Source organism: Scyliorhinus canicula, chromosome 3 (genome assembly GCF_902713615.1).
Source record: "Scyliorhinus canicula chromosome 3, sScyCan1.1, whole genome shotgun sequence".
Classification (NCBI taxonomy): Eukaryota; Metazoa; Chordata; class Chondrichthyes; order Carcharhiniformes; family Scyliorhinidae; genus Scyliorhinus; species Scyliorhinus canicula.
This window is the reverse complement of record NC_052148.1, coordinates 106,158,654-106,176,572: the sequence shown is the minus strand read 5'-3', so window position 1 is coordinate 106,176,572 and position 17,919 is coordinate 106,158,654. Positions and strand designations below refer to the sequence as shown.

The 17,919-nt window shown below is 46.9% G+C and overlaps 1 protein-coding gene across 4 annotated transcripts in view; it reads right to left on the bottom strand.

The window, feature by feature from the left end:
- The window catches only part of LOC119962862 (protein FAM149A-like), a 159,431-nt gene that overhangs the window by 8,520 nt on the left and 132,992 nt on the right, over positions 1 to 17,919 (bottom strand). For all 4 annotated transcript variants that reach the window (XM_038791058.1, XM_038791059.1, XM_038791061.1 and 1 more), the window contains exons 12-14: positions 13,317 to 13,440; positions 12,588 to 12,713; positions 5,957 to 6,035 (exon numbers count right to left, since the gene is read on the bottom strand). In XM_038791058.1, coding sequence (XP_038646986.1) covers positions 5,957 to 6,035; positions 12,588 to 12,713; positions 13,317 to 13,440 — 329 coding nt within the window. The remainder of the gene's footprint in view (positions 1 to 5,956; positions 6,036 to 12,587; positions 12,714 to 13,316; positions 13,441 to 17,919) is intronic.

The window sequence follows — 17,919 nt, the reverse complement described above, 5'->3', positions numbered from 1 at the left end:
AGGCTGTACCACAACTCAATAAGATCATGACTGATCATTGATCTCAACTCAACTTTCCCATATCCCTTCAATCTCTTAGTGCCCAGAAATCTATCAGTCTTGATTGTGCTCAGCATGATTGAGCATCCGCAGCTCTCGAGGGAAACAAATTCCAAAAATTCAGAACTGTCTAAGTGAGGAATGTTTATTTACCTCTTAAATCAGTCTTAAATGGTCGATACCTTATCCTAAGAATTCATAGTTCTAGACTCTGCAGCCAGAGGAAACAATCTCTCAACATTTGCTCTGTCAGGCCCTTGAGGAATTTTATCAGTGGAATTCTCCGGTCAGTGCCTCACTGAGCCAGGAACCGGGTTCAATTCCACCCTTGGGTCACTGTCTGTGTGAAGTTTGTACGTTCTCCCTGTGTCTGTGAGGGTTTCCCCAGGATGTTCCTGTTTCTTCCCACAGTCCAAACATGTAGGGGTAGGTGGATTGACCATGATAAATTGCCCCTTAGTGTCCAGGGATGTGCAAGTTAGATTATGAGGTTGCAGGGATAAGGTGGTGTGTGGTAGGTAGACATAGATGGTGTAGCCATGCAAAGAGATGGCCACCTGCAAGGGACCATGGGAATTATGGTCAACCCAGGACTCAGACAGATACAGAGCTGTGTATTTGAAACGCAGGTAGCTAGACCTGATCGAAACCCCGGCTCGTTTGCCTCTAATGGTCCATTTCCCCAGACCAGTAGAACTGCACTCAAGAAACCGATACAGCTACAGACTGATTAGCGCCACTCCCTTTACTCAGAGAGCCCAACTGCCAAGGTCAATGACCGCTAAGGACCCACCCAGCCACCAAGACATCCGCCCCTTCATTGGCCGGAATCGAAGGCAGTGCTCAGAGCTCTGTCGAACTATTGGGTCCAAGATCAAGGACCGCCTCAAAGAACGCAAAATCCCAGAGGGATAAAAGGGGACACAGCCATGTGTTCTGCCTCTTCTGGACCCGGCCTGTGCCAGCGTCCTTTGAATCCGGCCTGTGCCAGCCCAACTGCAGCATAACGACCAGGCAGCCAAGTTCAAGACCAATGATCGCTACCTGATGGATGAGCCCAGCAGAGACATAGCCACTTCATCAAACCAGCCACGTGACATCAAGATAAAGGCCTTATCCACTTGCACAGTGCCGGTTGCCTGAAGTTAAGTATAGGTTATTGTAGCTGATGGGTGTAATTTAACTTGTAGTATATTGTGCTTGCATGTCCAAGTAACCCTTGTTTGTAAATAAACCATCTTTGAACTGGAACTGACCAACTGGTTGTGTGGTCATTTGACCGATATACAGGAAAGCCTTGTGGTTCAGTAAGAGAAACAGAAGCACCCACAGTATTGGCGATGCTATTGGAACATAACATCATATCATAAAAAGAGCCTCAATATCATATTGACGATTCTAAAGAGCAACATTATTGGTGACGCTCGTGGGATAGCATTCCCTTAAATTGGCAACAATGGAATGCTCATTTGAAGGGGCAGTGCAGACTCGATGGGCCGAATGGCCTCCTTCTGCACTGTAGGGATTCCATGATTCATTATGATTCACTTTACCCGCTGGCAGCGCATCACCGCCAGCGGGGTTCCTAGCAGTGTGGGGTGGTTACAATGGGGAATGGCAAGCAGCGGAAAGATAGAATCCCACCACAGTGAAATGTGAACCGCCAAGAAACACATGGCTTGGGGACTAGAGAATCTCGCCCTATATGTTTAATTAGATCACCTCTCATTCTTCTAAACTCCAGGGAATATCAGCCCATTCTACTCATTCGCTCTTCACAGGCTAATCCTCTCACCCCAGGAATCAAACTGGTGAAACATTGCTGCACTCCAACTAAGGTAAGTGTGATGAAAACTGTACACAGCACTTCAGGTGTGGTCTCACCAAAGTCCTATACAATTACAGCAAGGCTTCTTATGCTTCAACCTCCTTGCAATAAAGGCTAACATGCCATTACCTTCTTAACAAATTGCTGTACTTGCATTTTAGTGGTCTGTGAATCATGTACTAGAACCCCCAAATTCATCCGAATACCAATATTGACTATCTCTCACCTTAGAATTACATAGAAATCATAACACAGATGGACGCCATACGATTCCACCTGTTCATGCTCGCGTATTTCCTCCATATCCTCCTCCCAATCCCAAGTGCTGCTCTGTTCCCATCTCACTTTACTCTTCTTTCCTTCGATCAGTTATTTATTGATAAATGTTGGCAGGCATGGACCTGATTTAATCACTAACTTTATTACATCATTCCATATGCCCAAAACCTCTTGTGTGAAATGTTTCTCCTGCTCTCTGTCCTATATCTAATCTCTTTTATTTATTAATCTCTGTGACCCGGTCATACTGGATCCTTCAATAACTGGAAGCAATCTGTTTCTATCAAATCTATATCCTTCCATAATTTCAAACGTCTTCAGAAATTGCCCCGTAATCTTCTCTGCTAAACGAATATCGCTCTAATTCTTAAAATCTTTCTTTATAGATTTTTTTATACCAGGTAGCATTCCAGTAGATTTGCCATGTGGCCTTTCTATTGCTCTATTTCCCCAAATCATTGCTGTGCACAATGAGTGGCCATCCAGAAGAATCTTTTTGAGACATTGCTACCCTGAGAAACTACCTTCTATTTCCTCCCGTCTAGCTAATTATATATATGATACTGCCTTCAATCACTCACATTCAATATGATGATAATAGACTAATATGAGGAATAAGTTGCAATTGGTTTTTAAAGCAATTAATTAAATAAAATGGCACATTAAATTATCTTAGAGCTGTCACGTCAGCCACAAGCTGACTGTTTGAAAATGTAAATACATTTTTAAATACACATCATTACATTTCCCTATATGTCCATTTTCTCCATATTAACATTGATAGACTGATCAACTATAAATTCATTCATCTGAGTGTATGAGCCACGATAGGATGTTAGACTGGGACTGTTGAACTTGTCTAAATCTGCGCAATTCCACATTTTAGACGTTTGCAGATCAGACCCCGCCTCAAAGAAACCAGACATTGTGAGCATACTAAAAGGATCCAAATAAGGCAGGACCAATCTCGAAAGCAAATCTTACTGAGACATTTTGGGCGAAATTCTCCCAAAACGGGAGAAATCGTCAAACTGCCGTAAAACCCGGGCGGGTTTTACGGCATCGCGCCCCTTCCCGACGGGGGACCGATTCTGGTCCCCCGTCGGGGCTAGCAGCCCGATGTCGGAGGCTCCGACAAGTCGGGCTTAACGAAAATCGTTAAGCCCGCTTGTCGGACTTAGCGCCGGCTGACGCGTCATATGACGTCAGCCGTGCATGCGCAGGTGGGAAGACTCCACCCGCGCATGCGCGGGTGACGTCATCGCGTTTTTGCGCGAAACCCGCGCATGCGCGGTCCGGGTTGCCCCTCAGCCGCCCCGCGTATTGATACTGCGGGGCGGCGGAAGGACAAATAGTGCGCGGGCATCGGGCCCGCTGCCCGCGATCGGTGGGCACCGATCGCGGGCCCACGGCACCCTTGGCACGGCCGTGGTACTGCCGTGCCAATCGGTGCCATGGTTATTTTTTTCCAGGTGGTCACGACGTTTTTACGAACGGCAGGACCAGGTGTGTTTGCCGTTCGTAAAAAGGTCGTAAAGGGCTGGGACTTCGGCCCTTCTAACAGCTGTGAATCGCTGCCGGCCGTAAAAAAACGGCGGCAGCGATTCGTGTCGGGATTTCGGCGGGGGGGGGGGAGAATAGCGGGAGGGCGTCAAAAAAGTCGGGAAGGCCCTCCCGCTATTCTCCCACCCGTCGTGGGGGGGGGAGAATTTCGCCCTTTGTTTTTTAAGCTTTGTACACTCTAGCTAGATGAAGAAAATATCCACTATTCGGGTGGAATTATCTGGTGCCACCCTCGCCCCGACAGGACCGGAAAATGTAGCAGGCCATTCAAAAGCCCATCGCCTTCAGTGGGACCAGAAGATCCCGCCAGAAAATGTGATTTTTTTTGTGTTTGTTATAAGCCATTTTAGGTGCTTGAGAAATGTAAAAGCAACATTGTTAAAAATGGATAATTTTTGCATGGTTTCCTTGCATTCCCTATTACAGGATCCAATTAAACAGAAACTTCAGAGGATGAATGTCCATAGAATCCCCAAAGTGCAAAAGGAGGCCATTCGGCCCATCAAGTCTGTACCAGCCCTCTGAAAGAGCACCCTACCTAGGCCCACACCACTGCCCTATCCCCGCTATCTCACATAATTTGTACACACTAAGGCAATTTAGCATGGCCAATCCACCTAACCTGCACATCTTTGGACTGTGGGAAGAAACCGGAGCATCTGGAGGAAACCCACAGAAACACTGGGAGAACGTACAAACTCCACACAGTCTCCCAAGTTTGGAATCTAACCTGGGTCCCTGGCACTGTGAGATAGCTGTGCTAACTACCGTGTCACCCTGTGTTATGCCTCTTCACTAGTTTTAAATCGTTTTCAACATAGTATAGAAATATAACACAAGTCCTCAAAAGCCCAACCTTCAGATAATCAAATCAAAAATTCAGCTGCACTATCTAATGGCCTAAACAAAACCAAGTTTATTCAACCTTCCAATCTTGGCACATTAGACATAAATCTTACAAAATTATGCTCCTGGTCAGGATGGTAGATCTGAGCCTCTTTTATCTGCAACTTTCTGTTTATTAAAATTAATAGATGGAAAATCCTATAGACCTCAATCCCTAAATTCCTGTTATAAACTGCCTCAGAGATGTGGCTTCGTACTGGGGGTATAATTTTAATCTCTAATATGTCTAAGTACTGAGTGCACCACAATCTCTGGTGATACTTCACTTCCACATCCGTGGTTGATCCACTTATGAGAATAAGAGGAAATTATTTTGTTAAAGACTCCATTAGGAATCATTTTGATGCAATAAAAAATATTTGGGTCTCTACATTATTAGTACATAAGCAGCTTTTCCTAAATTCTCTCCCCTTTTCGCTAAAATGTAGCTCCATGGACACCAAAAGGTCACAAATGCCATACCCAAATAGGCACCCTTAATTTCTTAACCGAGAGGTTGTATTGTGTCAGGGTGGGAGGTCTTGTGGCACAGTACATAGCGTCCCTATCTCTGAGCCTGAAGCTCCGAATTCGAGTCCCATCACAGGACTTGATGACGAAAGAAGGTGCAAGGACCGTGCATAACACGGTCAAACAGGTTGAGTGTGTCAGACTGTAAAGTCCTCCCAAATATGCCAATGGCCAGCAGTAAGAGCGGGAGAGAACCTGGTCAACCACGCTGGATGCGGAGTGGGGTCCCTCAAGCAGACCAGTAACCTGTTCTGGGAATAACTAACTCTGGAAACAGATAATAGTCTGTTTTAGTGCACCACTAGGTGTGGGAAGAGATTTGAAATTAAACAGCAGCAGCCATTATAACTGAGCTCCATTTTGCTCCAAAGTTCACATGGGTGGTACAGGAGCACAGTGGTTAGCACTGTTGCTTCACAGCACCAGGGTCCCAGGTTCAATTGCCAGCTTGGGTCACTGTCTGTGTGGAGTCTGTACGTTCTCCCCGTGTCTGCGTGGGTTTCCTCCGGGTGCTCCGGTTTCCTCCCACAAGTCCCGAAAGACGTGCTGTTAGGTGAATTGGACATTCTGAATTCTCCCTCTGTGTACCCGAACAGGTGCTGGAATGAGGCGATGAGGGGATTTTCACAGTAACTTCATTGCAGTCTTAATGTAAGCCTACTTGTGACAATAAAGATTATTATTATTGCATGCACATTTTCTTGCGGCATTCATTGGTTAGCAATTAGAGGATAATATTCTAAAGGTGTGCAGTAAAACAGCTCTAGAATTCACACAAATACTCCTTGATTTCTGATTAAATATAAGCTTAGTAGAGCGCTGTTTATTTACCTGTTAAGGAAGCTCGTCGTGTCCGAGTATGGCTGGCATAGTCCATTGGTGTGAAAGACCGTTTGAATGGTGTATCAGACTGAAATGTAACACATTTTCCAACAGTTAATGGTCATTGCACTCAGCTCAATCTAGAAACACCTGATTTGACCAATTCACCCAATATGCGTACAAACTATGAGACTTCTACTATCTTTTCAACAAAGATATTTTCAAACACTTCACACATTAATTTTAATTGGGGTCATGTAAACATACTCTCAATAAAATATTAACTGTCTCATGATCCTACTTTGAACAATATCATTGATAGTAGTTTAGGATAGGCTGAATTATCACATTTATTCACCTTCTCTCTGATGGGGCAACAATGCCTCGTTAAAACCGCTGCAAAAATAATTTAGCAATTTAAAGAAAGAATATATATAACAGCATTCACAACCTCATTACATCCCAAATCCCCTCAGAAACAATAAATTACTTCGAAAGTGTAGTCAGTCACATAGGGAAACATGACAGCTAATTTGTGCACAGCAAGGACTGACAAATAGATAAATAACATGATCTTTGCTCTCATGGCTTGACTGCAAAAATATGCATAGCGCTGAACACACTGGTTTCCTAGCAGTTACTGGGATTGGGGCGCCATTTTGAACATGCGCCCTGTTCCAACGTCCAGGGACAGGATTCCCTCTCTCCCACAATGCAAATGTAGACTGTTATATTACTTGAGAGTAATATATGTTACTCATTTGTTTATGCAAGTTAAACTTAACTTTGATGATCAATACTCAAACTCTTCCAGTGATAACAAATTATTTATTGAGTAACGAACCAATTTACTCGTGAGTTCGATTCTTCAATACTTTTACTAGTAGTGAAATTAAATTAGATAGAATTAGATGAACTATGAATATTATACTATACACTTTGAGCTTACTATACTTCTGTTCTCTAGCTACAACACACCCGAAGAGATCAGGAAAACAGATTGAGCTTGTTTATATACTCCCTATTAGGGTTGCCCTCTAGTCATCATCTGACTGTACTGACCGCACATTAACCCTGCATGTATTTATATGTACAGAGATCACTACATTGACTTCCCCGCTGACAAGGGGAGCACCCCAACCCCTCATCAAGGAGGTGCAACCTACACCCCACCATGGGAATAATGGGTCACCTCCCCCATACCATGCGTGCATGAGGGTAACCTGACCCCCCTCAGTCCCACCTGACCCCCTCAGCCCCACCAACACCCCTTCAGCATCCCCCCTTAGCTACCCCACCCTTCAAACTCCACCCGCCAGGAACATCCTTCAGCCCCCAATCCTGGCATTGCCAATGGTGCACTGCCCCCTGGCACTGACACCCTAGCAGTGACTCCCTAGCCTGGCACAATGGACTCAGAGCTGGGGTAAGGGGTCAGCCCATTGCTTATGTGCCCGTCTGCATAGGGAAAGTCCCCAAGGATCTTAGGGGTTGGATGGGCTCAGGCTGTGGGTAAGGGATTGATCCCGAACCCTTCCCCAGGTTGGGGGTTCTGTGTCTGGACTGCCTCTTCAAGGCCTGTGAAACCTGTGATCTCAGGCAGCCCTCTGTTCAAAGTTTCCATCCTGGTCTGACCTGTTCAAACTCTGAAACTTCGGACTCTGAATTACTCTATGTGACAGCTGATGAACACACCAGACATTTCAGTGAAGAATCACGCCAGGAACGCTTTCCCTTTCCTCACATCTGGGGCTGGATTCTTCGCCGGCGGGATACTCGGTTTCACCGACAGCCTGGGGGTTTCCCGAGGCCAGCGGGAGCGGAGACTGGGGATGGGTCTGCCGTTTGGCGCCAATTCCATTTTTAGCCCGATGCAAGATTCTCCGCCTGGACGTTATTTCCAATCTTAGTGGCAGGGAATGGGGATTTACGCCCCTCAGCTCAATGAGCAAAGTACAAACAAAAAGTAAAGTTAAATGTTATTTAATCCTCTTGATAAATTATACATTTATGACAACGTATACCAATTTAACTCATTAATATGCTTTTGAGAGGCAATTGGGCCCTTTGGGTCAGGTGGTAAACAAGGCTCTAACTGCCCTCTCAAATGGATGTATGTGGCACTATTTCAATGAAGAAAAGGGAAGTCTTTGCAAGTGCCCACTAACATAAAAAAAATGATTACCTAGTCATTGTCATATTGCTGTTTGGGGAACCTTGTTGTGCACAAATTGCCTGCTCCATTTATTATATTACAACAGTGACTTCATTTTTAAATATTCCATTGGCTGAAAAGCACATCGGGGACATCCTGAGGTCATGAAATACTTTATACATATGCAGATATTTCTTTCTTTACAATATGACTGTGCTTTTGGCAAAGAGCTTTGCTCAATGGAAATGCTTTGAGAAATGTGGGTTGTGAGGTTGGGGCAGGTTTTTAATCCATCAAAGTTAGTGGTGGAGGGGACATGTGACGTAATCATGGGAGCAACTGTGTTTTCTGAAGCTCTGGTGCAACTCATCTTTTAATCCTTTTTTTAAAATCCTGATGCACAACCTATAATTATTTGATCCTGATGTGAATAACCTGGGCTGTGTTTCTGAATGTTCCTGGATAAATTTTGGCGAGGCGAGAGGAGGCCGGGTTAAGTCAAGTTTGAGCTGGTTGGAGATGGCCAGGATGGGGCTCAGTTTGCAAGGGCGGTTATGCTGGTGAACGGACCAGCCATTCACCATGCCTCGATGCCATTCGTATCAAGATGATTGTGAATGAAATTCCCGATGACGGTTTAGGCTCCCCATCACAGGTTATTTGCGCTCACATTGATGAACTGCGAGATATGTGAGGGCAACATGGTAGCACAGTGGTTAGCACAGTTGCTTCATAGCTCCAGGGTCCCAGGTTCGATTCCCCGCTGGGTCACTGTCTGTGCGGAGTCGTCACATTCTCCCCGTGTCTGCATGGGTTTCCTCCGGGTGCTCCGGTTTCCTCCCACAGTCCAGAGATGTGCAGGGTAGGTGGATTGGTCATGCTAAATTGCCCTTAGTGTCCTAAAAAAAGGTTTAGCTCGGGGTTACGGGGATGGGGTGGAGGTGTGGGCTTAAGTGAGGTGTTCTTTCCAAGAGCCGGTGCAGACTTGATGGGCCGAATGGTCCCTTCTGCACTGTAAATTCTATGATATATCCCGAAGAGAATGAAATAAGCGGAGTAAAGAATCCAATAGGACAGTTTCCTCGGTGGGGCTCACCTTCAGTTCTTGGAAATCCTGCTGCACTGTATGTCGAACATCTGATTCAGGTAGACGGAGCTAGAGAAGAAGTATCCATTTGCTCGGTCCCCCGAGAGGAGCCGGGGATGAACTCCCGGCCGAATTTGAGAAGTGGCTGCCATGCTTTCACAATCTCGATTTGAAAATTAGGCATTTCAAGTTCAATGGAGCATATTGTATCCGGCCTACAAGGTCTTCGGTCAGTTGGAGACTCTAACCACCGATCTTACATTGTCTTGTCCTTGATGTTCGTCGAGAAAGGCTGGAGGCAACTGGATGCGACGGGTCTTCACCACCCGCCAGGGTCTAAGTTTCTCTTTACCGGGGCTTCAGGACGGTGACATGGCGGAGGCGCAAACATTTTGGTGAAACTCTGGATGGATCCTGGATGTTGCTCGCCAATCCTGTCACGGCTTTGGCCTTTCCGAGCTCCATGGATGATTATCCTACCCTGCAATACATCATATGGGGCTGGTTTAGCTCATTGGGCTAAATTGTTGGCTTTTAAAGCAGACCAAGCAGGCCAGCAGCACGGTTCAATTCCCGTACCAGCCTCCCCGGACAGGTGCCGGAATGTGGCAACTAGGGGCTTTTCACAGTAACTTCATTGAAGCTTACTCGAGACAATAAGCGATTTTCATTTTTCATTTTCATTTCATTAATCCTGAACTTTGACCCCTCGTGATTATATTCCTGTCTTTTATGCTGACAAGAGTGTATGATATATAAACACAGAGACATTTGTTGCCTGTTATACTATGAAAATCAGGGTTGTCCATTTTTCTTCTTTGATGGTATTCGTCCACTAGTGCGCTCCATTGACGGAGCTGGGGAGGCTTTAGTTTATTGGATATTACCGTTTGCATTCAATCTTGGTTTTGATGCAAGGTGCCGGGAGAGTGGTGTAGTTAAGCGGGGGGGGGGCTGTGTAAATACTAATTCTTGGGTTTCTGTGTTTGGAATACGGAGATATTTCCTTGTTTAGAAATTATGTTTGGTCTCCTTCTTTCTACTGGGGAGCATGCTGAGTTGTTCGTATGACATGAGGGTTGTGCAGTATTTAGCTGTTTTTGTATGTGCTATATTCCTTGCTTTTACACTGAGGAAGTATATTTTTTGGTGCCCTTCACTTTCTTTACAGATGAGTGGTGCCATAGCAGGGTGGTGGGTGGATGGTTTGGTATAGAGGTGGTTGGCATGGCCTTGTAAGTCCTCATTGTGGGTGAGGAAAATCCCCATTAGAACTATTGGTGTTGTGTTTTTCTTTTGTACTTCTGTATTTTCGAGATTAAGGAATCCTTGCTTGTCTCCTGTAAAGGTCCAGAGAGACCATGGGCTGGAATCACCGCCGGCGGGATGCTCCATTTTGCCAGCAGCCCGGGGCTTTCCTGACGGCGTGGATTGGATTGGATTTGTTTATTGTCCCGTGTACCAAGGTACAGTGAAAAGTATTTTTCTGCGAGCAGCTCAACAGATCGTTAAGTACATAGGAAGAAAAGGGAATAAAAGGGCAACACAAGGTATACGATGTAACTACATAAACACTGGCATCGGATGAAGCATACAGGGGGGTAGTGTTAATGAGGTCAGTCCATAATAGGGTCGTTTAGGAGTCTTGTAACAGCGGGGAAGAAGCTGTTTTAAGTCTGTTTGTGCGTGTTATCTCAGACTGCCCGTGGGGCTGCCCCACAATGGGAAACCCTATTGACTAGCCAGCGTAACGGAGGATCCCGCCGGCGGGGTAAAACCGAAATGTGGAGCAGCGGGGCGGGGAATCCAGCTCCACGTATCCTGGAAAAGATTAGGGCTGCAATTTTCCGGTCATTGCCATTCACTTTGCCTGCCAGCATCAAACCCCCGCCCGCAGATCTCCCGGCAGTGTGGAATTGCTTCAATGAGAAATCCCATGACAATCCAGTCCAATCCAAAGTGGTGGGAAGATAGAATCCCACTGCCAGAGAACGGTGCGCCAGCGAGAAACACGCAACTGGGGGACCAGACAATCCAACCCCAAGTTCTCTTTTTTTTTTGCAGTTGCCGCCTCTGGTGTTGTTGGACCAGGGGAAAATGGTTAGTTAATGCTTGGATATCTAGTATCTCTTGGGTTGGTGTTCTATACTTACTTGGCTTCATGGTAAGTGACAGTGGTCACTTGATTACTTGGCTGATGGAATGTACAGTAGGCATCTTATCCTGCTGTTGATGGTGGGGTCTAAGTGGCACCAGTGGGGTGCCTCGGAGTAGTTTGCTTTGTTAAATGTATGTGAGCATCGTCCACGATTCTAATGTGTCACTGATCCTAATTTAGCTCTGTTGACTAGGGTTAGAGCAGTGGTAACTGTATTTATCCAGGTCAGGTGGAGAGTATGCTGGGCAGGGAAGCAGGTCACCCTCCACCGAAATTCCCCCTTTTGGGGGTTTCTGAGATTTGATTCCCATGGGGATATAGTATCCTGGTGGCTGCAGGGCTTGACTGCGAGTCGGAGTGCTTTAGTTCAGCGTTGTTAGATTCTTTCCTCGGTTGGAGATTGGGCTGGATGGAGGAGTAGATCTCCCTCCTCCAAATGATTTTATATAGGGACTTCCAGACTGTCCTTCCTCTTGAGGCTTGAAGTCCACTGGCAGGGGAGGGAGGGGGCAGTATCCTGTTTCATATGAGGTTATGCTGTTCTGTTCTAGGTTTCTTTTTTGCAAAAGTGTACATTGCTGGACCATGTTTGACATCCATTGGCTAGTCCTGGCATTCCTCTCTCTCTGGGGTTTCCTTTCTTTATCTGGGAAGGTGAGGTGATGATACAGTCTCGGATTTGTTATATTTAATTCTAGGCTTCCTTTATCATTCCGAGAGGAGGAGAATTGCTTTCCCGTGTTATGGGCATCCTGGAGATTCTTCTCCTTGTCTATGGGGATTCCTTGTTGGAGTATTGTTTACTTATTCTGGTGATGGTAGGGCCTGAACGGTGCCTCTGAGTTGGTTGGAGAGGAGTGAGGTCTGTTGTGTTGCGAGTCTTGGCATGGTCTAAGAATTTGTGGCTTACTGTCTCCTGTGTACAAGAGCGTATACTGCCCAGCCATGTCTTGGACCAATGGTGGTATCCTGCTGTCCACCTTTTTCTGGGGTATCCTTTCTTTGCTTGGAGGTCTTGAGATGCTGAGTTAGGTCCTGATTGATTGTATTTTACCCCGTAAGGGATCCGGTATATTGTATAGCTCGGTCCATGTTGTCCTGTGGAGGAGGGCATGCACAATGGTACCATGTGCTCTTGGCTTTATCCTGTTATCCTGAGATCCGCCAATAGCTATTCCCAGACTATAGTGGCATCATATGAAAAGTAATTTATATAAATATCAAAAATCAAAGACCTTACCCGAAATGAATGTGTTGTATTGGGCCGTGAAGATGTATCCATAGCGATAGGACGTTCCCTGAGAGGTCGTCGGCCTGTTCCTTCCCCAATAGCACTTGACACTCTGCTACGTGGAAATCTTCCCCTCTATGGAATACAATTTTCTTTGCTTACTTTATAACTTGAAGGATGGTTAATAATCTCATATTTGTAAGTACAAAATTTGCCTCTGTGGAATCTTTGGGCAAGTTATCCAGGCAATGAGCAGCATTGCCAATTTCCCAATAGACAGTTAGATTTCAATTGCATATAAATCCTGCCAGCTTTGTTTTTCAAATTGTTCTCTACTTTCTCACAAATCCATAGAATCCACAGAATCCTTACAGAGCCATTTTGCCCATCGAGCCTGGTGACATATTGCCAAGCACAAATAAGACGCCATATTGATGTCTTGCAAATTGACCATTCTCCATGTGTACACCTAGACAAAGTATTGGTGAAAACTGAAAATGGAGGGAGCATCACAGTAAATTTTAAACAGTCATTGGATATGTTCAGCAGTTGGTGTTCTGTCTAATTTGAGCCCAGGGCCACTGTAGTTAATTATAAGCTCCTTGCAATGACTTGGCCGTAACACCCTAACAGCATCAGCATAATTACAAATTCATAATACAAGTGGCATAATTACGTCGCCTGGTAATGAACACAGATTTGACTGATAAATATGAATATATCAAGCTTCCATCTTACCAGCTGGTATCTTGATCCAGGCAAGTGAAGTTGTGCTTCTGTTGATTCTGAGTGAATGGGTGGCAATTGGTTAGTACGAGCAGACTGTACTGGAGGGGAGGATAGCCGGTCAGTGCCAATGTGTCTGAATAGGTGAGAATGAGAAGCCACTTTAGCACAGTAACAATATCGCATACACTTTCAATCAGGGTTCTTATGGTACTGTTAAAGATTTTAATTGTTGAATAATCAGGAACTGCCCAGTACAAAACATGTTGATAAAATAAAATAATCAATTCCAATTATCTATTAATGATATAATGCTGGGAGAGCAAACTCCAACTTTATATTGCTTATTGACAGAGGCTTTCATTAAGGTTCTAAATCATAGAATCATAGAATTCCTACAGTGCAGAAGGAGGCCATAAGGCCCATTGAGTCTGCACCAACCCTCTGAAAGAGCACCTAACCTAGGCCCACTCCCCTGTCCCATCCCCGTAACCCAGTAACCCAACCTAACCTTTGGACAGTAAGGGCAATTTAACATGGCCATACGCGGCACGGCCGGTGTATTTCCGCACATACGTGGGGGGTTTCCCTCCTCCGCGCAGCCCCCGGGCAATATGGCAGAGCCCTGCAGGGGCCTGGCACGGAGTAAAGTAGGCCCCCACAGAACCAACCCGCCCGCCGATCGGTAGGCCCGATTGCGGGCTAGGCCACTGTGGAGGGCCCTCCCTGGGGTCGAATCCCCCCCCCCCCCCAAGGACGGCCCCCGCACACTTTCCTTCCAGGTCCCGCTGTGTGTGAGGTGAGTAATCCACGCCGGTGGGACTAGGCCAAACACGTCGGCCACTCGGCCCATCGGGGACCGAAGAATTGCCGGGGGGCCGCCGTCAATGGCTCCCGACCAGTGTGGCGGGGATCCCGCCGGCGCCCGAAAAATAGCGTCGGAGAGTAGGGAAGCCGGCGTCGGGGCGGGATTCGCGCCTCTCCCCGGGGATTCTCCGACGCGCCGCAGAATCGGAGAATCCCGGCCCAAATGTGTTGGATTTTTATCTTGGAGGTGAGAGATTTCCCCATGCCGTTATCATGTCTCGTGACCAGCAGTGACTATTGATGTTATTTTTGTGGCAGGGAGGCAGGGACTGGCTGGAATTGGCCTGTTGTCTTCCATCCACCATAACGGCTCAATCAGTGGCCTATATAGTGCTGGACGTGTAAATGGGTCCATTCCATCTCGGCACCAATAAAAGGCCCACCTCATCCAAAGAGTGATGTCTCAAAAATTTCAGGGAGGATTCTAAAGAGCTTGTCAAAAATGCCGGAGCAGTTGACTGAACTTTCACCTCTGCATACTCACTGTCATTTATAATGCAATTGCTAGCTAATAGCTCCCGGGAAAGTTGGTCCATTATGAAGAAAAAGTCAGAGAGCTTCCATCTGATTGCATGATCCACTGTTGTTGTGATCTGCTGCATGTGAGGACCCAGCTCTGAGGAGTCTGCCAGGCCAGCCTTGCCCTGCACTCCCCTGCAAGTGGCTTGCATCCAGCTCAGTAAGCACACTGTAGTTCACAGCACATCTATACAAGTGTGCACAGCATCCCTGCTCAAATACTGATCCCCACCTCAACTCTACAATCTATGATTCAAACCCTCACCCTGCAACCTTAACAAAGGAGAGAGAGCTCCTGAACCTGGCTAATCCCAGCCGTACTTCATTCCAAGGCTCCTCAAGGAGATCTGGTCCCTTAGAATGTTGCCACACAGTGTCAACACCTGCCACACGCACACCAACGCTGAGGCCACCAAACATCTGCATGACAAACACATCACTGCTATTCAGGTCTCCTCGCTATCATGGCATTGTTCCAAGCTAATGGCATACCACTCACGTGGGCAACACACAAACTGACCAATGTGCTTCATCTATACCAATGGCAGGATGTTTGAACCAGGAAGCAGCCAGGAGAGCTGGGGTATTCTTGGTCCACGCTTCAGTGACTGCAGCCCAGGCATATTGGTACAGGCAGTCAGTGACAGGAGGGACATCTTCTACCCAGCACACTGCAAGATGTCAGCAATCATGACCAAGAGGGCAGTAATGTAAATAGCATAGGCAGTGGTCAGTGCCTCACTGAGCACGACGAACCTCGGTGCAGCGCCACATGTGATTCAGTAACCTCTGCGTCTGGCAAGGTGAGTGAGACTTCCTCATTCTAGATGTTCCCATCTGGATCGCAGCATACAACATACAAAGTATCTGGGGGACAATTCCACTTGGGAGGTATGTCTGCCAAGATCACTGCTGCACCAACCTGTGCTAATAGGGAACAAGGGCAAAGAGCAGATGCTGGGTCAAACCAGGTGGATGCAGTAATGCACCACCTCATGGCCCTCTCCCTATTTTCCTTGTATGACAAGCATACAGACATATGAATTAGGAGCAGGAGTTGGCCATTCAGCCCCTCAAGCCTATTTGATAAGATCATGGCTGATGATTGTGGCCTCAATGCTCTCTTCAACTATATCTCTGCACATCAGAGGCTTTCTCTGTCTGACACGGTCTCTCGCTCTCTCACTCTCTCTGAAATGAAATGAAATGAAAATTGCTTATTGTCACAAGTAGGCTTCAAATGAAGTTACTGTGAAAAGCCCCTAGCCGCCACATTCCGCCGCCTGCTCGGGGAGGCTGGTACAGGAATTGAACCGTGCTGCTGGCCTGCCTTGGTCTGCTTTAGTCTGCCAGCTCTTTAGCCCTGTGCTAAACCAGCCTCTCTCTCAGTCACTCTAAATTGTCATTTCTGTAATCCTGGCATTTTATCCCTGTTTATCATTAGGGCAGCACGGTAGCATAGTGGTTAGCACAATTGCTTCTCAGCTCCAGGGTCCCAGGTTCGATTCCCGGCTTGGGTCACTGTCTGTGCGGAGTCTGCACGTTCTCCCCGTGTGTGCGTGGGTTTCCTCCGGGTGCTCCGGTTTCCTCCCACAGTCCAAAGATGTGCAGGTTAGGTGGATTGGCCACGCTAAATTGCCCTTAGTGTCCAAAATTGCCCTTAGTGTTGGGTGGAGTTACTGGGTTATGGGGATAAGGTGGAGGTGTGGGTTTGGGTAGAGTGCTCTTTCCCAGTGCAGACTCGATGGGCCGAATGGCCTCCTTCTGCACTGTAAATTCTATGAAATCATCTCTATACCCGAGCCGTCAGAAGCAGCATTCAATTGGCAGTGATAGTGTCCCTCTCACATTAACTGCCCACTCTTACTGGGAGTGAGGCAGCCATCAGAAATGAGTGCTTCATGCCTGTGGAAGACTACTGACCACAGATGGGACACCAATACTGATGGAAAAGTGGACTATTGAGGGAAGAACCATAAAGATAGCTTTGGCCCTGCTGTGAGAACATGAACGAAACAGCAAATTCCCTATTCCAGGCACATAGGGCCAGGGAAGAGACATTTGTGGGAATAGTGTGATAGCAGTTGTCATGGTTGTGGACCCACAAACAGGAGCCAAGCAACACATCGGAAGCAAGAGGAGGGAAACTTGTCTGGGGAAGCAGCGTTACTGCAAACTCGGCTCACCAAGCACTAGCTCACATATTTGCATCCCATGTGCAGTTTTAGAGTCAGGGCAGTGAGTGAGGAACATAGAGCAGCTGTCAGAGGCAGAGACATCTGGGGACAGTCCCTCTCCGTGCAGAGAGGAGAGTTGCAATGATGCCCTGAGGAGCAGTAAGATGGGGCCTCAGGAATTTCAGTTTGGGGCTTTGTATTTGTGCCTGCAGCAGTAGGTGGGTGGTCAGAGTTCCCTGAGCAAGTGAGAGCTCATGCACTGTAAATGGAGGAGTCCCAAGTACAAATTACTTCAACCATGTCTTGGGAAATCCAGCGCATAAGCTCCATCCCATGAGAATGTGGCCAAGCTCATGGTGAGGCACAAGTGGCAGCACATGGAGTGTATGCAGAAGCAGCACAATGTCCTGCCCAGGAAGCCCGGCCCTCTCCACGCACGGTGCGCAGCTCTCTCCACACACGGCGCACGGCTCTCTCCACACATGGCGCACAGCTCGCTCCACACACGGTGCCCAGCTCCCTCCACACACGGTGCCCAGCTCCCTCCACACATGGTGCACAGCTCTCTCCACACATGGTGCACAGTTCTCTCCACACATGGTGCCCAGCTCTCTCCACCCACGGTGCACAACTCTCTCCATAGCCATTCAGTTATGAGCCTCAGTATTGATGTCCATGGGACCACAAGACATAGGAGCATAATTAGGCCATTCGGCCCATCAAGTCTGCTCCACCATTCAATCATGGCTGATATGTTTCTCATGCCCATTCTCTTGCCTTCTCCCCATAACCCCTGATCCCTTTATTAATCAAGAACCTGTCTATGCCTGTCTTAAAGACACTCAGTGACGTGGCCTCCACGGTATTCTGTGGCAATGAATTCCACAGATTCACCACCCTCCGGCTGAAGAAATTCCTCCTCATCTCTGTCTGAGGCTGTGCCCTCATGTTCCAGTTTCTCCTACTAGTGGAAATGTGATTGGAGTGCATGGTGTGCTACAAAATCTGAACTGAACACTCTTATTGGTGGCCCAGTTGTAACTAGAGGGGTT